Source organism: Salmo trutta, chromosome 17, assembly GCF_901001165.1.
Source record: "Salmo trutta chromosome 17, fSalTru1.1, whole genome shotgun sequence".
NCBI lineage: Eukaryota > Metazoa > Chordata > Actinopteri > Salmoniformes > Salmonidae > Salmo > Salmo trutta.
In genome coordinates this window covers 42629316-42653814 of record NC_042973.1, presented here as the reverse complement: position 1 = coordinate 42653814, position 24499 = coordinate 42629316, and the positions used below count along the sequence as shown (strand labels likewise).

At 40.9% G+C, this 24499-nt stretch overlaps 1 protein-coding gene across 2 annotated transcripts in view; it reads left to right on the top strand.

The window, feature by feature from the left end:
• slc23a4 (solute carrier family 23 member 4) overlaps nucleotides 1-23381 on the top strand; it is a 28578-nt gene extending 5197 nt beyond the window's left edge. For both annotated transcript variants that reach the window (XM_029696841.1, XM_029696840.1), the window contains exons 3-13: nucleotides 1776-1910; nucleotides 2287-2444; nucleotides 10244-10403; nucleotides 12295-12476; nucleotides 14821-14941; nucleotides 15845-16001; nucleotides 17641-17894; nucleotides 18067-18231; nucleotides 18953-19061; nucleotides 19245-19340; nucleotides 21520-23381. In XM_029696841.1, the coding sequence (XP_029552701.1) occupies nucleotides 1776-1910; nucleotides 2287-2444; nucleotides 10244-10403; nucleotides 12295-12476; nucleotides 14821-14941; nucleotides 15845-16001; nucleotides 17641-17894; nucleotides 18067-18231; nucleotides 18953-19061; nucleotides 19245-19340; nucleotides 21520-21773 (1791 nt within the window). In that variant the 3' untranslated portion in view covers nucleotides 21774-23381. The remainder of the gene's footprint in view (nucleotides 1-1775; nucleotides 1911-2286; nucleotides 2445-10243; nucleotides 10404-12294; nucleotides 12477-14820; nucleotides 14942-15844; nucleotides 16002-17640; nucleotides 17895-18066; nucleotides 18232-18952; nucleotides 19062-19244; nucleotides 19341-21519) is intronic.
• Nucleotides 23382-24499: the final 1118 nt, after the last annotated feature.

The window sequence follows — 24499 nt, the reverse complement described above, 5'->3', positions numbered from 1 at the left end:
AGATGATAAAAAATGTAATAATAGAATGACAAAGCTGGAAAACATGATCCAAAATATAAACCATCAACTTAGTGAATACCATTGGTGTTTAATATGAGGGTTTCAGCATGACATATCTTTTATATTTTTTTTACACACTTTTATTTATTTTACTAAGTCAATATGTCATTGTTGTAGATGTTTTGCCGCCAAACTGGTGGCAGGTGAAACAAATCAAGAGTTTGCCATTGTTGATTATGTCACGTCCTGACCAGTAAAGGGGTCTTTTGTCATTGTAGTATGGTCAGGGCGTGGCAGGGGGTGTTTGTTTTGTGTTTTGGGGTTTTTGTCTAGGGGATTTTGGTTCTAGTTTTCATTTTCTATGTTCCGTTTTCCAGGTTTGGCCGAGTGTGGTTTCCAATCAGAGGCAGGGGTCTTTCGTCGTCTCTGATTGGAAGCCATACTTAGGCAGCCTGTTTTGATATGGGTTTGGTAGGTGGTTGTTTTTTCGTATAGTGCTTGTGTCCTTACGGAACTGTTGTTTGGCGTTCGTTTATATTTTGTTTAAGTGTTCTCTTATAATAAATAAAGAAGATGAGCATGATACCCGCTGCGCCATGGTCTAGCTTTTACGACGCACCTGACAGATTAGATGTTGATTTTCATTAATTAGGCTATTTTGTCCTGAACCATATGGTCTATCCATTAGAAACTCATGGACAATATGGAAACAGATATATACAAAAAGGAATACTATACTGTATGTGACATTTTAAAGTTATTTAAGTATGAATAACCAAAATTATCATAGATTACCTGCTAATTGACCTTTCGCTATGCCCCACCTCAGAATAGTGGGCAACCAAACGCAGTGCTCCAATGGATAGCAACTGTCGTCGAGTCCGACACCTCGCATGAAAGCCAGGCAGTGGCAAAAAAATAAATATTGAAATGGCAAAAATAATTTAACAGTGCACCAGGAATACTTGCTACTGTGATTTCTGAAATGTAGAGCATGTTGAGGGAGTATTTTTAGGATCTGAAATTATAATTTTGTTAAATTGTTTGCTAGCTCTCAGTCTCATTAACCACAAAACGTTGCTAACGCTAGCTAGCTACAGTAGCTAGCCACTTAATATAACTTGTTTTCTCAAAATGTATGTTAACTAGTTAAAGTTATGAATAAAACTGCCATCTGCTTTCGACATCAGGATACGATCTCAGGGTACCAGTTAGCTACAAAAATGGATTCAGTGAATTCAGAGCCATTCAATGACTAACTACACTAACGTTACAAACATTTTTACCAGGTTCCCGTGACGCAATTGTAATAACAGTCCACTACAGCATACCCAAGAGTTTCCTGATTAGCAAGAGGTAGCCTGTGTTTAATTTCATTGTGTATTAGAAACACAGTTTGACATCATTGTCAAGGGTCCGAAGTTGCAACAGTAACCAAGGGGGGCGGGGCTGAGCGAAGGGTGAACTATCAGAATTACTAAAGTTTCCGGTAACTTTGGTAAATTACTGGTAGCTTTGTAACCCAAGTTATGAGTGATATTACGCTTTTGTTCTGGGTGAAATTATGCCTGTATTATTGGTAATAGTATTCCTGTAGTATGGGTAATGTTATGCCTGTGAGTCAGCCCATTTGGGATTAAACAGAAGAAAATACACTGAAACAGGGAGGGACTACCTGCATTTGTCCAATAAGAGATGCACATTTTCCTATTCCGTTGCAGAATGAAATGTTTTCCATTGTCCTAATGAATGAGACCTTGCTATCTGTCCTGTAGATTCATGGGCATTTCTGTGAGCTGGAGAATGATGGAGAGGGCTCCGACCTCTCTGAGGAGTATGACAAGAACAAGCTGGCCTACTGTGTCACAGACGTCCCAGCCTGGTACCTATGCATAATCCTGGGCATCCAGGTAAATCCAATCCCTACTCCGTTTTATTGGAGGTCACAGGTTTCCCTTCTCACTGGTTGAGGTTGGAGAGGTTGGGCCTCCTTGGGATTCCATTGATTTAATCAGCCAATGTAATCAATTGGATGAACAGTCAAACTAACCTAGTTTTCCAGGATGAATTTGACTGCAAATGAAAAATAAAATCACAAAGTCACACGAGGGCCACAAGAATAAAATCATAAGAGATTTAACTGTGTGAGTTTTGTTGAGGCTGATGGCAAATACTGTTCCTGTACCTGTGATTTCATCTGCTCATCTTGGCCTCAGTATCAGTGGATGTAACCGTCATGAGTGCATCTCTTCTTCCTCTCTTACATCCATCTCCCCCTCTCCTCAGCATTTACTGACAGCGTTTGGGGGGATAATCGCCATCCCTCTGATCCTGTCTCAGGGTCTGTGTCTGCAGCACGATGGCCTGACCCAGGGTCACCTCATCAGCACCATCTTCTTTGTGTCAGGCATGTGCACCCTGCTGCAGGTCACCTTCGGAATCAGGTGAGTGAAGCTGTGGTTGGTTGGATATGGCTTTGGGCAAATTATTCAACAGCAACAGAGTGTCTGTGAACATAAATGGGGCCAAAAGCAGGGAGAACAAGGTACAAGGGAGTCAAATGTTTATTTGGTCAATAAAGATTGACCATGATAAGATATCCTGGGCAATATCAAGGTGGGGCCATCCAACCATGACACTGTTTAAGGGAATCTACTAGTCATGAATTGCCGGATATCAAAGGGGTGAGGCGTCTCTTTGTTGTATTGTCATGTTGGAATCAAAACAAAATACAATAAATTGTGCGAAACACAATATCTGATTTGGTTGTCATGTTTTCCAGGAGATCCAGCAGTAGACTATTGTTTATTGCAAAGATTGATTTTGCTGAACCACCTGATTAGCTAGGTTGTACAGTATGAGCTCTCATGTCTCTTTCTAAGCATCTGTTGATATTCGGAGCTAGTTTTTCAGGTGTGCTGCATTAGCCTCACACCATAGCATATTCTCGACTGGGCACTGGGTCTTTGTGAAATTAAAGCCGTCAAGAACTGAATCTCTAACTGAAGAACTGGTACTGGAGCTCAGCTCCCCCACTCGTACAATTCCAGGTCATTGAGCCTGAATTGGCATGGGGTCAATAGAAGAGATTTGCTTGGTCATATGCAGGAGGAGTGGTGAAGTATACAGTGCCTTCAGAAAGTATTCACACCCCTATACTTTCCCCACATTTTGTTTTTACAGCCTGAATTTTAAATGTATTACATTTAGATTTTGTGTCATTGATCTACACACAATACCCCATAATGTCAAAGTGGAATAATGTTTTTGAACATTTCTACAAATTAATAAAAAATTAAAAGCTGAATAAATATTCAATCTCTTTGTTATGGCAAGCCTAAACAACTTTGAGGGTAAAAATTTGCTCGACAAGTCAGATAATACCGTAAATTGCATGGATTAATTCTGTGTGTATTAATGGTGTTTAACATGATTTTTGAATGACTACCCCCATCTATGTGCCTTGCAAAGAAGGGCACCTTTTGGTAGATGAGTAAAAATGTAATAAAAAGCAGACGTTGAATATCCCTTTGAGGGTGGTGAAGTTAATAATTACAATGTGGATGCTGTATCAATACACCCAGTCACTACAAAGATACAGCCGTCCTTCCTAACTCAGTTGATGGAGAGGACGGAAACCGCTCAGGGATTTCACCATGAGGCCAATGGTGATTTTAAAGCAATTACAGAGTTAACTGGCTGTGACAGGAGAAAACTGAGGATGGCTCAACGACATTGTAGTTACTCCACAATACTAACCTAAATGTCGAAGTGAAAAGAAGGAAACTTGTATAGAATAAAAATATTCAAAAACATGCATCCTGTTTGCAATAAAGCACTAACGTAATACTGCAAAAAATGTGGCAAAGCATTATGTTTGGGGCAGATCCAACAACACATCACTGAGTACCACTCTTTATAATATGAAGAGTATATTTTCAAGCATGGTTGTGGTTGCATCATGTTATGAGTTTGCTTGTCATCGGCAAGGGCTAGGGAGTTTTTTGTGGATAAAAAGAAAAGGAATATACTGTAGCTAAGCACAGGCAAAGTCCTAGTGGAAAACCTGGTTCAATCTGCTTTCCAACAGACACTGGGAGACAAATCCACCTTTCAGCAAGACAATAACCTAAAATACATGGCCAAATATACACTGGAGTTAATTACCAAGATGACATTTAATGTTCCTGAGTGGCCTAGTTACAGTTTTGACTTAAATCGGCTTGAAAATTTCTGGCAAGACATGAAAATGGCTGTCTAATGATGATCAACAACCAATTTGACAGAGCTTGAATAATTTTTTAAGAATAATGGGCAAATATTATACAATCCAGATTTGCTAAGCTCTTACAGACTTACCCAGAAAGACTCACAGATGTAATTGCTACCAAAGGTGATTCTAATGTATGTATTGACTCAGGGGTTTAATACTAATGAAATCAAAATATATTAGTGTTTTATTTTCCATTAAAAAAAGATGATAGAATGTTTGTTCCACTTTGACGTTGGAGTATTTTGTGTAGATCGTTGAATTGTTTTATTTACAATTAAATCCATGTTAATCCCACTTTGTATCACAACAAAATGTTGAACAAGTCAAGGGGTGTGAGTACTTTCTGAAGGCACTGTAGCCGTCAAGCTTGTGTAAGTTCGGTTAGGTTAACTGCTGTAATTACTATAGGTGGTGGTTTGTTTTTATGTCATCTATGTAATCTATGTCCAGACCATGATGAGCTGATATCATCTGATAATACACTTTCAAGAATATACTGAATGGGCGGTTCTTAATTTTTGGTGGCATTTGGGCATTTTAAAAAACATGTACTTCATTTTCTATATTTGTAATTTAAATGTACATCTTCCCATTCTAAATCAACTAATATGGCAGCTTAATGACTTTAAATAATTGTGACTGTTATGATAACACTGTGCCACCAGTAGGAGTAGTAACGATGGTAACACCAATGACACATTTGAGGTAATTGAGGCTTTTCTTAAATTGAGGCCTAATGTGATTTCGTTAATCATTTTGCTCACAATAACATTTCCGTTCATTTAAATTGAGTAACACCAATGACACTTTGAATTTAGACAACACATATCATAAATAGAATCCTGAAATGTACGACATACTAAAAAGGTGTGATTAGCTAATCATTTTCTTTAGTATAGATCCCTCCCGCAATAACCGTTTGCCACTTCAGGGAATGCTCAAGGTCCTGGTAAATCCTTGTAATGAGTGATTTTCAAGGTGGTAACACCAATTACATAAAACTAAGGGACACATATTATATTTGTAAAACAAATATGTATTGTAGTAGCCTTTGTTTTATTGATCTATACAATATATTAAATAAGTATGTTTACTTTCCCCCATTCAAAATAATAGATAGATATGTCTAAATCCCCAAAATGTCACTACAACTCTACTGGGTCAGTACTGGGACAAGCGAATTTGCTTGCCCTAACTACTTTAAACAATGCATAAACATAATATTTTGTAGTATAAAGGACTTGCATTATGTTTTATCATTGACAAACAGTTCAATGTAAACAAAAATGTATGATGTGTTACTATTTGTAATTAGGGGTTTTCAACATTTTCTTGTGATACAAAGTGGGATTAACATGGATTAAATTGTAAATAAAACAGCTCAACGTATTGTGGTACAGACAGTGGTACAGTGGTGCAGACAGAGAGGCCTACAGGTCTACTTCAGAGTAGACCTGTAGGCCTCTCTGTCTGTACCACTGAGGAAAATACTATTATATTGTATAACTATTGTCAATACAATGTGTCAGTTCAGGATCGGCATCAGGGGTGTCAGACCATAGCTCGAGATCAAACATATATAAAGTAGGCTACAAAAAAAGTACATTCAGTTATACCAACACCCTTTTTTAAAAAATGCAACGTCTTTTAACGTAACGTAATGAATGAATGGCTGGCTTTAGGACCATGCGGCGCGTCGCTTGCTAGGCAGAGACAGTGCCAGACAGTTTGCTTTTCTGGATCGGCAGTTAACTCATTGCTTTGAATTTGATGTCAGCGTTTGAATTCACTGGTTACTTTCACATCGGTGTCGGTATAGGCGGCGCGTCCAATGGACAAGGGTGAAAATAAGCTTTCTCTAAAAAAAATGTTTTTGAATTAAATGTGCCAAAATAAGCTATATAATTGCTTGTGCCCATACAGAAATAAAATGATTGTAAATACTACACCAGAGAGAATGATTTGATCATGATCTTTCTAGGGAGTTTTTCCTAGCCACCGTGCTTCGACACCTGCATTGCTTGCTGTTTGGGGTTTTAGGCTGGGTTTCTGTACAGCACTTTGAGATATCAGCTGAGGTAAGAAGGGCTATGTAAATACATTTGATTTGATTTGATTTTGATCTATACAAATTACTCCAATGTCAAAGTGGAACAAACATTCTATCATCTTTTTAGGGGTTCACAGCAAAGCTGACAGTGTCAAATAACTCAAGCAAAGATTATTGACTTAGTCTGAGAAAAACTAAGGGATTGGATGAGTTATTGATAAATAAGGAAATCTGATTTTACGTGTCCATTTAAATCCTTTGTAACTCCACTCCACAAAGGCTTACAGATGTATGATCTTAATTTGATCACACTATTATTTTCCTGCTGTAGCAAACTGGATTAAATTAAGATCCCACATCTGTATGTAATACTAATGCTCAAAATCATCTGCAATCATTTTCTCCTCATGAACCATACATCAGATTCACTCCATAACATAAGTTGCTGCTTGAAATATGGCCGCACTGTAACTTGCATGCTAATGCTAAAAATACTTAAATTATTCTCATGAACCACAAATCAGATTGACTCCAGATTTGGAAAATTAGAAACTGGAAATCCTGTCGGTTGCGCAGTCAGCACATTACAGCTGTGAGATATTATTGAAGTATTTTGGAACTGAGATTTAAATCATTTACTCAAGTAGATTGTTTTGTCAAAGTCCCAGAATTTAAAGATGATTGCAATATACCAGTACACTAATGTTGAAAATATTTAACAAATCTTAACATATTTAGTCAAATTTAGATTATATCAGGTCTGCGCTTGCCGACACCTGCATAGCAGATGTTTTGGCAGTGTCGGAGGTAGAACTGTGTTCAAACGATCAAATCCACAAGCAGGACCTGGTATTATACCGAAAGCGGACATTGCATTGGCTGCACGGAGTTGCATTAAGAAAAATCCCATGCGCACACTGGAATGTGATATGTACGCTAGCCTTATTTACACCTCAATTAGGCTAATATAATTCCTCATTATTTAATTGAATGATATTCTATTTTTGTGTCACAATAATTCTCTATAACCTACACTTTCTCATTCTGAATTTATAATGCGAGTGAGACAGGTGTGGCTTCATGTTCAATAACCCCACGAGCAGCCACTCCAGTGTTTTTCATGGTTGCAAAAGACGAAGGATGCAAATGCCACCACAATTCAAGATCGATCCATATACAGTGCATTCGGAAAGTATTCAGACCCTTTGACTTTTTCCTCATTTTGATACGTTACAGCCTTATTCTAAAATGGATTAAATTGTTTTTCTCCCCTCATCAATCTACACACAATACCCCGTAATGACAAAGCAAAAACAGGTTTTTAGAAAGTTTTGCAAATGTATACAGTATATAAAAAAAACTATCAAATTTACATAAGTATTCAGACCCTTTACTCGGTACTTTGTTGAAGCACCTTTGACAGCGATTACAGCCTTCAGTCCTCTTGGGTATGACGCTACAAGGTTGGCACACCTGTATTTTGGGAGTTTCTCCCAAACATCTCTGCAGATCCTCTCAAGCTTTGTCAGGTTGGATGGGAAGCGTCGCTGCACAGCTATTTTCAGGTCTCTCCAGAGATGTTCGATAGGGTTCATGTCCGGGCTCTGGCTGGTCCACTTAAAGACATTCAGAGACTTGTCCCGAAACCACTCCTGCGTTGTCTTGGCTGTGTGCTTAGGGTCGTTGTCCTGTTGGAGGGTGAACCTTTGCCCCAGTCTGAGGTCCTGAGCGCTCTGGAGTAGGTTTTCATCAAGGATCTTTCCCTCGATCCTGACTAGTCTCCCAGTCCCTGCCGCTGAATAACATCCCCAAAGTATGATGCTGCCACCACCGTGCTTCACCGTAGGGATGGTGCAAGTTTTCTTCCAGATGTAATGCTTGGCATTCAGGCCAAAGAGTTCAATCTTGGTTTCATCAGACCCCAGAATCTTGTTTCTCATAGTCTGAGAGTCCTTTAGGTGCCTGTTGCAAACTCCAAGCGGGGTGTCGTGCCTTTTACTGAGAAGTGGCTTCCATCTGGCCAGAGAAGGTTGTCCTTCTGGAAGGTTCTCCCATCTCCACAGAGGAACTCTTGAGCTCTGTCAGAGAGATCGTCGGGTTCTTGTTCACTTCCCTGACCAAGGCCCTTCTCCCCCGATTGCTCAGTTTGGCCAGGCGGCTTGGTGGTTACAAACTTATTCCATTTAATAATGTTAAAGGCCACTGTGTTCTTGGGGAATCTCAATGCTGCTGACATTTCTTGCTACCAGATATCTGCCTCAACACAATCCTTTCTCAGATCACTATGGACAATTCCTTCAACCTCATGCCTTGGTTTTTGCGCTGACAAGCACTGTCAATCTGTTGTATAGACAGGAGTGGGCCTTTCCAAATTAATTGAATTTAGCACAGGTGGACTCCATTCAAGTTGTAGTAACATCAAGGATGATCAATGGAAACAGGATGCATCTGAGCTCAATTTTGAGTCTCATAGCAAAGGGTATGAATACTTATGTAAGTAAGGTATTTCTGCTTTTATTTTTAATAAATGTGCAAACATTTCTGAAAGCCTGTTTTTGCTTTGTCATTATGGGGTATTGTGTGTAGATTGATGAGGAACATTTTTTATTTAATCAATTTTAGAATGAGGCTGTAACATAACAAAATGTGGAAAAAGGGAAGGGGTCTGAATACTTTCCGAATGTATTGTACACTACATGACCAAAAGATTGTGCACACCTGCTCGTCAAACATCTCATTACAAAACCATGGGCATAAATATGGAGTTGGTCACTCCTTTGCTGCTATAATAGCCTCCACTCTTCTAGGAAGGCGTTCCACTAGAAGTTGAAACAAAAACAGCCCCAGACTATTATTCCTCCAACAAACTTTACTGTTAGTACTATGCATTGAGGCAGGTAGCGTTCTCTTGGTATCCGCCAAACCCAGATTCGTCTGCTGGACTGTCAGATGGTGAAGCGTGATTCATCACTCCAGAGAACGCGTTCCCACTGCTCCAGAGTCCAATGGCGGCGAGCTTTACACCACTCCAGCTGACGGTTGGCATTGCGCATGGTAATCTTCGGCTTGTGTGTGGCTGCTTGGCCATGGAAACCCATTTCATGAAGCTCCCGATTAACAGTTATTGTGCTGACCTGGCTTCCAGAGGCAGTTTGGAACTCAGTAGTGAGTGTTGCAACTAAAGTCATAACATTTTTTACACGCTACACACTTCAGCACTTGGCAGTCCCGTTCTTTGAGCCGTTGTTGCTCCTAGATGTTTCCACTTCAAAATAACAGCACTTACAGTTGACCAGGGCAGCTCTAGCAGGGCAGAAATTTGATGAACTAACTTGTTGAAAAGGTGACATCCTGAGACGGTGCTATGTTGAAAGTCACTGATCTCTTCAGTAAGGCCTTTCTACTGGCAGCCTTTGTCTATGGATATTGTATGGCTGTGTGCTTGATTGTATACACCTGTCAGCAACGGGTGTGACTGAAATAGCTGAATCCACTAATTTGAAGGGTATGTACTGTATTTAAGTTTATTTTGGACATAAATGTAGCAAACGCTCTCTCCTTTCCTCACTTATTTTATGGATAGGAGCAATTCTGATGACCCAGGTCACCTGAATCCATAATCATGCAGGCAAATGCTTGATGAATCATTATTCAGAAAAGCCAAGCATCAACCTAGTCCCAGATCTGTGTAGAACATGAAGATGGCAAAAGAGCCAGTGTTGCTGTTTCATCTCTGGTCCAACCTGACCAACCACAACCTCCAACTACTTCTTCACAAAACATGTCGGTTTCTGATTATACTACAAAGGGGAAGAATTCCTTATGTAACAGTCTTAAGATTCTAGCCATAACATCTAATCTCTGCAATTTGTGATTTCAGGTATCTGTCTTACTCGCCCCTCTCTCTCTCTATCCCTCAGACTGCCCATTGTTCAGGGGGGTACCTTTGCCTTTCTAGCTCCCTCCATGGCTATGCTGTCAATGCCAGAGTGGACATGCCCTGCCTGGACCCAGAACGCTTCCCTGGTCAACACCACCTCTCCTGAGTACATAGATGTGTGGCAGAGCCGCATGCGAGAGGTGATTTTTTTCTTTTTTTTTCTTCACCAGGCAAGTCAGTTAAGAAGAAATTCTTATTTACAATGACGGCCTACCAGGGAACAGTGGGTTAACTGCCTTGTTCAGAATGACAGATTTTTGCCTTGTCAGCTTGGGGATTCCAGTAACTTTTCGGTTACTGGCCCAATGCTCTAACCACTAGGCTATCTGCCGCCTTTTAGTAATGTGATTGACAAATATAAAGTGTCTCCTAAATGTCTATATTGTAAATGTAAAGAAAGAAAGAGAGCTATTTTACCATGTTTGATAATTTTTTGATAACCCTTGATACACCAGTATCAAAACTCAGCAAAAAAAGAAACGTCCCTTTTTTAGGACCCTGTCTTTCAAAGATAACTCGTAAAAATCCAAATAACTTCACAGTCTTCATTTAAACAGTGTTTCCTATGCTTGTTCAATGAATCACAAACAATGAATGAACATGCACCTGTTGAACGGTTGTTAAGACACTAACATCTTATAGACGGTAGGCAATTAAGGTCACAGTTATGAAAACTTAGGACACTAAAGAGGCCTTTCTACTGACTCTCAAAAACACCAAAAGAAAGATGCCCCAGGGTCCCTGCTCATCTGTGTGAACGTGCCTTAGGCATGCTGCAAGGAGGCATGAGGACTGCAGATGTGGCCAGGGCAATAAATTGCATTGCCCGTACTGTGAGACGCCTAAGACAGCGCTACATGGAGACAGGACGGACAGCTGATCATCCTCGCATTGGCAGACCACGTGTAACAACACCTGCACAGGAACGGTACATCTGAACATCACACCTGCGGGACAGGTACAGGATGGCAACAACAACTGCCCAAGTTACACCAGGAATGCACAATCCCTCCATCAGTGCTCAGACTGTCCGCAATAGGCTGAAAGAGGCTGGACTGAGGGCTTGTAGGCCTGTTGTAAGGCAGGTCCTGACCAGACATCACCGGCAACAACGTTGCCTGTGGGCACAAACCCACCGTCGCTGGACCAGACTGGACTGGCAAAAAGTGCTCTTCAGTGACGAGTCATGGTTTTGTCTCACCAGGGGTGATGGTCAGATTCGCGTTTATCGTCGAAGGAATGAGCGTTACACCGAGGCCTGTACTCTGGGGCGGGATCGAGGTGGAGGGTCCATGTGTCACAGCATCATCGGACTGAGCTTGTTTTCATTGCAGGCAATCACCGCTGTGCGTTACAGGGAAGACATCCTCCTCCCTCATGTGGTACCATTCCTGCAGGCTCATCCTGACATGACTCTCCAGCATGACAATGCCACCAGCCATACTGCTCGTTCTGTGTGTGATTTCCTGCAAGACAGGAATGTCAGTGTTCTGCCATGGCCAGAGAAGAGTCTGAATCTCAATCCCATTGAGCTGGTCTGGGACCTGTTGGATCGGAGGGTGAGGGCTAGTGCCATTCCCCACAGAAATGTCCAGGAACTTGCACGTGCCTTGGTGGAAGAGTGGGGTAACATCTCATAGCAAGAACTGGCAAATCTGGTGCAGTCCATGAAGAGGAGATGCACTGCAGTACTTAATGCAGCTGGTGGCCACACCAGATACTGACTGTTAATTTTGATTTTGACCCCCCCTTTTTTCAGGGACACATTATTCCATTTCTGTTAGCCACATGTCTGTGGAACTTGTTCAGTTTATGTCTCAGTTGTTGAATCTTGTTATGCTCATACAAATATTTACACATGTTAAGTTTGCTGAAAATAAACGCAGTTGACAGTGAGAGGACGTTTCTTTTTTTGCTGAGTTTACATATTGTATACACATTAATGTGGTTCACAGTAAATAGGATGAAATACTATTACTCATGTTTATTGATGTGTATTTGCTCATTTGGTGTGTTTGTATTCCTCTACAGCTGCAGGGCTCCATCATGGTGGGCTCTTTGTTCCAGGTGCTGGTGGGTTTCTCTGGCCTCATCGGTTTCTTCATGCGTTTTATTGGCCCCCTCACCATCGCACCCACCATCTCTCTGATTGGCCTGTCCCTGTATGACTCAGCTGGAATAAGCGCAGGGAACCACTGGGGCATCTCCACTATGTGTGTACCTCTCAATATGGTTTCACTCGAAACTCCCCACAAGCCTGTAGTCATCAACTGTTGAACTGGGCCCATATCCACAAAGTGTCTCAGAGTAGAAGATTTGTCATAAGTGCTGAGAAGAGAGACATTTTACTACTACTCTTATGGGTAAAACGCTATGCATGAAGCCTCTTTAGTCATAAGAGTCCCACCTAGTCGACAGATATTTAGGAGACCTCATGAGCTGTCCTAACCAGTTAAAGAAAAATCCACTCAAAAACGATATTTTGAGAAAAAAAAATAATTAGTCCACTTTTACATGTACTTTCAAGAAGCAAAGTGTCACTTTCCAGTTCATCATGATGGTGTGACACTTGACATTTTGGGACTGTATCAGCAGTGGACTAATGAAAACAATACCAAAAGAGTGGATTGAGAGCAGATATTGAGTGGATACTAGAGAAATGCAGAGATTCAGTGGCTCCTGCTCCACATGCAATTACTTTGGAGGTGTTATTAAAATAATGTTGTGATATGATCAAGCCATAAACCTACCTGCGACATTATCTCTTGCGCTTGACATGCTTAAATACTTATAATATAAATAAACACTTTTTTCTTTTGATTATTTAGTTAACAACATCATGTTATTCCAAGTTATCCCTTTAGAGTGCAGCATCACGTTGTTAAAAAAGATGCCTACATTGGGCATGCCTATAAGTTGGGCAATTGAAGGCCTCTAGGGCTAATGTTAACTTTGATTGTGTTTGATGAAAGTGATAGACCTTTCAAACTTTGTATGCAACATTATATATTAGGATTTCACAAACACTAGTCAGCAGCAGGGAAATAAATAATTGCACTCATTGAACAATAGCACACTCATGATAATTAGCCTGCAAAGGCACACAAGTGTATTAATGGGACTTCCTTATGCTCTCTGAACTAAATCACTCCATCCTAAATACAGCCAGCCCTTAGAAGTCTCTGGGGAAGTGGTGACAAAATAAAAAGGTAGACAAACCAACATATAACAAAGAAAATTAAACTAGTCCGCCCGCCAGGGCATTCCCAAATCTTTTGCCCAAAGAACTACATATCTAATGCAAGGGACACAAACTAATAACCCAGTGAGAGCAGTGAAAGGCTTCTCCAACTATCTGCAAGATACAAACAATAATTATAACCTTGGCTCACTTCCAAAAAATAAATATTAAAACTTCTTAATACTTAATTAAACGCAAAACATAAAAAATAATCGGTTCACAATACCATGTTATATCGTTAAGGTTCCCGAGCCATAGCCTGTTCCCGGGCTATACCCTGAACCCTTTGACGACAGTGGTCCCGACCGGACCACCTCTTCTTGTTTCTCTAAATGGGCCCTTTTGGGACGTACTGAAGTGGAACAGAAACGTGCTATGTGTTCTACCTGGTCACACCTGAAACAAATAGGTTTACCACCTGAATTCCTTTCGAATCTGGGGGATAGCTCACTGTTTGATGCCGCGTTTGAGGACCCAAGTGCGTTCATTAGAAGCTGCTCTTGCTGGTTCTGCTGGGCTTAAGTGAGGGCTTTTAACTCTGAGTGTTCAGACTGGTTTGCACCTGTACCTTCACAAGAGGCCTGAGCCTGAACCACACTAGACACAGTTGAGGACTAATTCTACTTGGGCTTAAACAAACGGTTCTCACACTGTGCCACACACTGGATGGCTTCTTAGAAGTACCAAGACATTTTAGCTAAAAACCTGACACTTGGCCGCAAGTGGATCTTCCAGCAAGACAATAACCCCAAGCCCACATCAAAATTCACAAAGAAATTGTTAATTGACCACAAAATCTACATTTTGCAATGGCTATCTCAGTCTCTGAAATTGAACCCCATTGAAAATCTGTGGTTTGAATTGAATAGGGCAGTCCATAAGCACAAACGAAGGATCAAGGATCTGGAAAGATTCTGTATGGTCTAAGATCCCTCCCCAATGTGTTCTCCAATCTCATAAAACATGTTTGAAAAATGCTCAGCTCCCAATATCTTTGCAAGGGGAGGGTGCTGGAGTATTGACAACAACGATGGCAGTAACTTTGATCCCTATCTTTTGGCAATTTATTTTTATTGCTTGTTAAACAAAATGTATTTCTCTGAGCAATTCTATTAGTATAAAATATTATAATTTTGCATACAGAATAGCTCAGTATTTGTATTATGGTATTTTTTCCTGATCTTTATCAAGCATGCCAATCATTTTTGACCTGACTGTAGGCTACATACATACTGTATGAAGATTCTTACCCATTCTAAATGCACCACTGGATGGCTCATTCTGCTTTGTGAACAGAGTTATTCTCTTTCCTACAGGACGACTGCTCTGATCATCCTGTTCTCCCAGTACCTCCGACATATCCCTGTACCATTCCCCAAATACAACAAAACCAAGAAACTCCACACCTCCAGGATCTACATCTTCCAGCTTCTACCTGTACGTCCATTGGAAAATAAATGGCTAGATTCTATCAGATCCGCACTAGCCGACATCTGCACAGCAGTTGTTTTGGAGGTGTCGGAGGTGGAAATGCGTTAGAGCTGTCAAATCCACAAGTGGCTCCCTGTGTGACCTTGTCTCTGACACTGCTATTGGATGAAAAACTACAACCGACTTTATAACCAACAAATCCCGTGCAGCCATGTTAGAAGTTTATGAAGCTGCGCTACAAGTTCAACCACTCAAATGCGTGATGTTCTATTGTCTACACCCCAATTAGATTGATAGGCTATAAACCCCCCCCATCCAAATTAACATGAAAACATGCCTGTCATAATTTCTATAATCGATAGAGCCTATTCTCTCTTTCACCGTTTTGAACTTCTAACGCGGTAGGGATTTTTAATTTATTTTTTATCTAACTAGGCAAGTCAGTTAAGAACAAAACCTTATTTACAATGACGGCCTACCCCGGCCAAACGCTGGGCCAATTGTGCGCCGCCCTATGGGACTCCCAATCACGGCCAGATGTGATGCAGCCTGGATACGAACCAGGTACTACAGTGACACCTCCTGCACTGGGATGCAGTGTCTTAGACCACTGCGCCACTCGGGAGTAAGTTATAATAAGGAAGGGAGTGGTTGGTGTCACACAAGAGCAGCCACTCACTGATTTGTCAGCTCATACTGCAGTTACACCTCCAACAACGCCAAAATGTCCACTACTCTCGATCTGATTGAATTGAGGCCAAAGACTCAAAAGTGTTCATTGTTCACTTATCGACCTTATATAGACCAAATTTTTCCCTTGTCAGTCCTGTGGTCTGGAAACACTCCTGGTCCTGATAATGACTGGTGTAATATTTGCATGTGCAGTACTGTGTGTGACTTCTTCCTCAGGTGCTCCTTGGCATCACACTGTCATGGCTGATCTGTTACATCTTCACCATCTCTAATGTCCTGCCCTCAGAGCCGGAGCAGTACGGCTACCTGGCTCGCACAGACCTGAAGGGGGATGTCATAGGCCAGGCCCCCTGGTTCAGATTCCCATATCCAGGTACGGAGCACAGCTGCTCAGTGGGATCATAAGCAACAACTCCATAACCTGATATTCAAGTTTTTCCTGGTACGGTCACATGGTCACAATCCTAACCCAACCTTTAGTAGTTAGTGCTGTATGGGTTACTAATATGTATGGTTTATCGATATGGACAGTGCTATCCGAAATTATTCAGATCCCTTTTTTCCCCCCATATTTTGTTATGTTACAGCCTTATTCTAAAATGGATTAAAAAAATCCTCAGCAATCTACACACAATACCCCATAATGACAAAGGGTAAACAGATTTTTTTGTTTGTTGCTAATTTACTCAAAATAAATAACAGAAATACCTTATTTACATGAGACTCGAAATTGAGCTCAGGTGCATCCTGTTAACATTGATCATCCTTGAGATATTTCTACAACTTGATTGGAGTATGACGGTGCATGTCAGAGCAAAAACCAAGCCATGAGGTTGAAGCAATTGTCCGTAGAGCTCAGAGACAGGATTGTGTCGAGGCACAGATCTGGGGAAGGGTACCAAAAAATGTCTGTAGCATTGAAGGTCCCCAAGAACACTGGCCTCTATCACTCTGAAATGGAAGAAGTTTGGGAGCACCAAGACTCTTCCTTGAGCTGGCCCGCCCAGCCAAACTGAGCAATCGGGGGAGAAGGGCCTTGGTCAGGGAGGTGAACAAGAACCCGATGGTCACTCTGACAGAGCTCCAGAGATCCTCTGTAGAGATGGGAGAATCTTCCAGAAGGACAACCATCTCTGCAGCATTCCACCAATCAGGTCTTTATGGTAGAGTGGCCAGACGGAAGCCACTCCTCAGTAAAAGGCACATGACAGACCGCTGGAGTTTGCCAAAAGGCACCTAAAGAATCTCAGACCATGAGAAACAAGATTCTCTGGTCTAATGAAACCAAGATTGAACTCTTCGGCCTGAATGCCAAGCGTCATGTTTGGCACCATCCCTACGGTGAAGCATGGTGGTGGCAGCATCATGCTGTGGGTATGTTTTTCAGCAGTAGGGACTGGGACTAGTTAGGATCTAGGCAAAGATGAATGGGTCAAAGTACAGGGCGATCCTTGATGAAAACCTGCTCCAGAGCGCTCAGGACCTCAGACTAGGGTGAAGGTTCACCTTCCAACAGGACAACGACCCTAAGCACACAGCCAAGACAAGACAGGTATGGCTTCGGCACAAGTCTCTGAATGTCCTTGAGTGACCCAGCCAGAGCCCGGACTTGAACCCAATCTAACATCTCTGGAGAGACCTGAAAGTAGCTGTGCAGCAACCAGACAGGGCTTGAGAGGATCTGCAGAGAAGAATGGGAGAAAATCCCCAAATACAGGTGTCATACCCAAGAAGACTTGAGGCTGTAATCGCTGCCAAATGTGCTTCAACAAAGTACTGAGTAAAGGGTGTGAATACTTAAATGTAAATGGAAATTGCTTTGTCATTATGGGTATTGTGTGGAGATTGATGAGGGGAAAAAACGATTTAATCAATTTTAGAAGAAGGCTGTAACCTAACAAAGTGGAAAAAGTAAAGGGGTCTGAATACTTTCCGAAGACACTGTATATGAATAGAAATACCCAAATGTATTGTATGTTAACTGGAACCCCTTATTCTGATTCCAATCTCAGGTCAGTGGGGTTTGCCAACTGTGAGCCTGGCGGGAGTGGTAGGGATCTTGGCTGGGGTGTTATCCTCCATGATAGAGTCGGTGGGGGACTACCACGCCTGTGCCAGGCTATCCGGGGCCCCTCCACCCCCTAAGCATGCCATCAACAGGGGCATTGGCATTGAGGGGATTGGCTGTCTGCTGGCTGGGGCCTGGGGCACAGGCAACGGAACCACCTCCTATAGTGAGAATGTGGGTGCACTGGGCATCACCAAGGTGAGATCGGCTCTAGGCTATTTTTCATTATTATGATCTGTTTTTAGATTTAGACTGCAATACGATTTTGAGCATATTATAGATAAATCAATGCTTTTTGGAATATGGAAAGTATACAAGCTATTGGCTGTTATACAGTTTCAACAGACATGGTTATTTCTTTCTCTCTCAGGTGGGCAGTCGCATGGTGATCGTTACTGGTGGGGTATTGATGATCATCATGGGACTTTTCTGTAAAATTGGAGCCATTTTCACCACCATCCCCACACCTGTGATTGGAGGAATGTTCTTGGTCATGTTCGGGGTCATATCTGCAGCTGGAGTTTCAAATCTGCAGGTAAACGCAGTTGTCTAGGTTTATTTACACGTTGAATAGTACAATTTCCACTATGGAGACATTTTGCATGTGAAGGCTTTTTCAGTCATGTCTTAACTGACTTGTAGGCAGGGTTGCGCAGTAACTGATTACATGTAATCAGTTAAATTACCAGCAAAAATAGAATAATCAGATTACTTATTGGATTACTTTTAAATTCAAAAAGGATGTTTGTAAAAAAATTCATTGTTTTCTCAATGACATTCATTTCACCATTGAAAAAAGACGGAAGTTTAAATTTGTTCCACCTGAGCGAGTCTGATCACAAGTCAAAGGTCACTATTATGACACACCAAATGAGTTTGATGGATCGTATTTGTCTTCTAATGCCTCTTAAGGTAAAGGTATTCCAAAAGTAACTCAAAGTAATGAGATTATATTACTCAGGTTGGGTCATTCAAAAGTTACATTAGAGATTACAATTTTGGACAAGTAACTAGTAACTAACAGATTACATTTAGAAAGTAACCTACCCAACTCCGCTTGTAGGTTTGCAAAATTGTTGCAAAATTCAGGTAGCTAATTTCAAAATTCCCAGGTTTTTCCTTGAATCAGGAGGGAATAAGCAAGAAATCTGTGAATCCGTTTTTGGTACAATGTTTTGAAAGTTATTAGAATCAAAACAACCCTAATGACTTTGCGGCGTTTCTCTGTTAACTCTTCTCTGTTTATCATTTGACAGTATGCAGACATGAACTCCTCCCGGAACGTGTTTATCTTTGGATTTTCCATGTTTACCGGGCTTGTCATTCCAAACTGGATTTTCAAGAACCCAGATGCCATAGCAACAGGTATCAGAGCAGATAATGCATGAAACACTATGACAAAAAATATCACAATTCCTTACAAAAAAGCTGTGTGGAAAATCTCAACAGAAGAACAACATGGAGGGCAAGTGGAGGTCATATTGCTGAGATCGGATTCCTCTAGTATGTGACTTGGCCCAGTGTGATGAACTGTATTCTCTTTGTCAGGTGTGGTCGAGCTGGACCAACTGCTGCAGGTGCTTCTGACAACCAGCATGTTTATTGGAGGCTTCTTTGGGTTCTTCCTTGACAACACCATTCCAGGTAAGCTTCCACCCAGGAGGACCAACCTGGTCTCATAGACTAGATGTAACAAAAATCCGGGACACTCAAATTAGTATGATATGTTACATTTGGTATGGTTACCCAAGACGAATGGTTACTTAAGGCAAAAACAAAAGTCTAGCAACCCAAAGGTTGCATGTTCGAATCTCATCATGGACAATTTTAGCTAATTAGCAACTTTGCAACTACTTACTACGTATTAGCTACCTTGCAACTTCTCGAATCTCATCACGGACAACTTTAGCATTTTAGCAAATTTGCAACTACCAGGGATGCAAACTGGTGAGGGCCCAAAAAGGTGACACTTTTGTTTTGCACTGAAACATGCAAAATATACCTGCAGGGAGAAATGCAGGTTTTAACTAATTAAACAACAAAAAATATGATCTACATATCAGTCTCTGTGCGTAAAATAAAGTGGCTAATGTGAACATAACAGCAAAAAAATGTACAGAAAGCAACCCAATGTTATTTGTTGCCTAGACATTACTGCAAATGACACTCAAGTCTTGAGAAAAAAACACACTAATATTGCAGTTAACCATGACAGCCTTTATAATAGAATGCCTGTGACCACACACATCTAAATATTGCACTTGGGAAATGTTTTATTTAACAAGACAAGTCAGATAAGAACAAATTGTTATTTACAATGACAGCATACACCGGCCAAACCCGGACCCATTGTGCGCCACCCAATCACAGCCGGTTGTGACACAGCCTGGATTTGAACCAGGGTGTCTGTAGTGACACCTGTAGCACTGAGATGCAGTGCCTTAGACCGCTGCGCCACTCAGGAGCTGTAGAAATAGAATGAAACAAACAGGCATTCTATTTTTGCTCTATTGTAGTGGCCACTATAGTAGGGAAAGGAAAGGGGGACACCTAGTCAGTTGTACAACTGAATGCATTCAACTGAAATGTGTCTTCCGCATTTAACCCAACCCCTCTGAATTGGAGTAGACATAGATCAAGTGCACAAGGCTACATGTGTGCAAAAATAACGTTCACCGAGTAAAACATTTAATAACCCCCCCTCACACACAAGTGTTACTGTCAAGTTCAACACAACAAAAGCAATATCTTTGGCCTACACTGTACATTATTACATTGTACGCTTTCTGCCTGTGGACATCTGTTCTACAATGTGCCAGCAGAGCATGATACCCTTTGTTGGCATAATTTATCTCTTTCAGGCAGAGAGTACACCTGGCATACCCCTTTTTATCCACTGTATTGAAAAAGTGAGAAAGGAGTGTGTGTGGTGTTCCTTTCACCTCTAAAATGGCATCCAGTTTAAGCCAGGCCCAGCTCCAGCTGTTTAACAAGCAACGCCTCATTTTCACCTAATTTTCTCATTCTGAAAATTAACCACATACTGTAGAGGGGAAAAATGTGTTCACATATAGTAGTTAGTTCGTTAGATAGTTAACTAGTTAACATTTCACATGGATTGCCAGGGTCCAGTAAGCAACTAACGCGTTATAACTTGAGGAACGGCAAGGAGTCGTATAACGTTACCAGGTAATACTATAGCAAATTGGTTAGGTCACTAACGTTAGCTCATCTGATGCTTTAACGTTAGCTGTCTGACTTTATTAGCCAGCTAATTTTCATACCATAAACTCAAGATACTTAACAATGCTTGTTCCACCACACTTTCTCCCTCACCTCAAACTTTCCAAATGCCAGTTTTATGTTACTTTTCTGGTTAATTTTCTCATCAGATCTACACGAATCACGTAGGTCACCTATTTAGGATTCAAAATTACAATTGACGCCACAAGGTGACTAGTTTGCATCCCTGAACTACTTAGAATGTTAGCTAACCCAACCTCTAACCTAAACTTTATCCTAACCCTAACCTTAATCACTAACCCTAATGTTAGCCACCTAGGTAGCGTTGGCGTTAGCCACCTAGATAATTAATACACACAGTACCATACAAACGTAACATATCACACTCATTTGAGTATCCCGGATTTGACTAAATTACGTCTCCAGTATGGGAGGATGGGGAACACTGTATCTCCAACCGTTTCACATAGAGTAAAATGCACTAGTTCTCCTCTTTCATGTCTACAATATCATAGCCTGTTCTCAGTCTCTGTTATAGATGAGTTAAAGCATTCTAACTCCACTGCTTTGGGCCACACAGGCACCCTGCGGGAGCGGGGCATCATAGACTGGAACAAGATCTCCCTTGATGACTCCAGCAACACCTTGGAGAGCAGTGAGGTGTACAACCTTCCATTTGGAATTAGCTCTTGTCTCTCCTCCTTCTCCTGGGTTCGATATGTGCCGTTCCTCCCTCCAAATGCACCAAGCTCACAGGACGAGGCCAAGGTGGACTCTTTGGCGACCAAGCAGCAGCCTGTGAAGCCAGAGCTTATAAGATCAGTGGCCCTATGAACACTGTGCAGGACCAGACACTGGCTAAAACAACAACAATACGAGAGGCAGCTCTCGTGACATGGTCCTCCCGTTCTGTTCTATTTCGTCTAATATTTTATACTCATATCTTGTAAAGATTTGATTATGCATTTTATAAATTAACTTTTGGCAGGAATATTTTGGCATTTGTGTGGTGTAAATACATTTTTGTTGTGATACATCTTTTTTTTACAGTAAAGTGTTGTAAAATCTTTTTAAAAAAGAACACCCTGTATAGGCTGGGTTTCTGTACAGCACTTTGAGATATCAGCTGATGTAAAAAGGGCTATATAAATACATTTGATTTGATTTGAAATTTGATTTGATATAATAATTTGACTAAAATCACTTTCTAAAGATAAAAATATATATATATATATGTAAATATACTGATTTTTCAGAATTAAATGTCCAAGTGTGTTCAGGGTAGCACTAGTAATAAACCTTTCCAAGAGTTTTAAATAATAACAAAAATCTAAAAACTGCAATATGATTAAAATGTATCTCAAACTGTAATTTTGATTCTGTGATACAATAGTACATAGGTAGCCAATGAAATCATTCTTGACACTACCTATAATGATTAATAGAAAAGTTTTGAGAAATGGAGCCCAATGGAGCCCTGGAAATGAAGACAACAATATGTATCAATATAGTATCAATCCACAACATAGAGCTATAATTTATCTATGAGGTTTTTCCTCAGCTGTCACTGTCCGGTCCTGCTTAATGGCTCTGTACAACCTGAGAAAGAACTCTGCCAGTGGTCAGCACAGTGCACTCAAAGTCCTCCAGGCGTAGGTGGCTCATGTGATTGGAAAGATCAGAGGTCAGGAGACAGATATCCAAAGAAAATGTCTCACCTCAAAGAGTAGATTTACATCCTCTATAGTGTTCTGAAAGGTGGGGTTCACCATTGATGCCATCTCTCTCTTCACTCTAACAGCTGATGGGTAAAGGGCTGAATGAGGGAGAGAGAGAAAGAATTTTAACTATTTTCTCTAAGTCTTGCCAAAGGCTTCATCATGTGATGTGCTGCAGACCATGTGGTTTGAACCGTATTTATTGCATTTTAAGATTTGTCTAGAAAAGGCTAATAACACACAGTGTACGTCATACTCTATACATGGGTTATAAACATAGTGTGTTATTCTCACAGGGGAAATACAAAGAAATGGGTTGCTTTGTGTCACACTCCAATTCAAAGAGTTGACAAATTGAATGTGGTTTCTCCTCCTAGCCCTATTAGTAATACCTCAGTCTATGTGAGGATGTGAAATTCTTTCTATATGAGTGAATCTAGTGAAATGTTATTCATGTAAAAGGGGAGGTTGTCTTTATGCTATTTCAATAAAAGTCAGCCATGTCCAAATAGACCTAGCTGTGTCCTTAATGTAGAACGTACGGAAGAGTACTTAAGTTACCTATTGAAAAACGAAAATATTTGAGGAACATTTATCTAGGACATGCCTAAGTACTGACGGAATTATAGAACTGTAGGCAACAAAACCATAAGGGGGAAACATATGGTTCTCACTATCACATCTAGAACAAACCCTTAAATCATTATGATGAATCAATTGCAATGTGTTAACTAAGGAACTTTTCATGGAAACATAGTTGTATGGCCAGGGTCACTGTTTCTTGTCCTCATTTTCACCCAGCTCGGGCACGTCCACTGTCAGGCACGCTGTTCGAGCATCTCTGCCTTTATCCTCTACTGAAGTACTCTCCCCTGACATACTGTTACTATTAAGTAGCGACACAGTTGTAGAAATCTTTGGTAGCATGCTGACCAGGTTAAGGTTAAGAACGGAATCAACTTCAGCATCCTACTGCAATGTGCCAGAAGATGGCAGTCTTCTCAAACTAATGCCAGATGACTCCCAGTCAATTCTAATACTGCCAGTCAAACATGAACTGAGTTAACTGTTCTCCTTTAGGGTTTGTTTGAAAATGTACTGAGACCATCAATGCTACCTTCAAATGTCCACTAGACGACAGTAGACAACATAATATAACCTTTCAAGTTAATTCCCTCAACTACAATTGCCACTGATCATCTGTTGCTTCAAATTAATGCATAAAGCAATAGCACACAAATAGAAGTACAGTACAGTGAATATATTTTCATGATGAGCAAATATGATTCTCCATGAAAATTCACACATAGTTGACTGTTTTGGGAATAATATACCTAAACCAATTAAGAACAGCATACTGTAACTTAAAGTAAACCAATATAACTCATAATTATCCTATAGTGATGCTTCATGGTGGGCTGAAAACTGCATGTCAGCACGTCTTATCCTAGCTACAGTACACAGTAGGCACTTCCCAACCTGGCTCCAGAAAGATCATCATCTCTTCAGATGCCATCTGTCGTCATTACAGTACTCTATGCTTCGGACAAATTCAGTTAGTGAAACCCTCCTCCGCCTCCTGCCTCCACCAACCCTGTTTAAACCCTACCAACTCCCATCACTGAATTTTTGGACTGAACAAATGTCCCCTTATGCACTCACACTTCACCAAGCATGACCATCAAACCCATTGTCCATCTGTTCTTCATAGACAGCAGAATGATCACTGTAATTAGCCGCATGAGGAAGTAAAGAAAATCCCCACAGACTCCGGTAGAAACGTGACTTTCTAGGACAAGCCATATTTGCTGTTTCAAATCTGCACCGAAAATAGCACTGTGG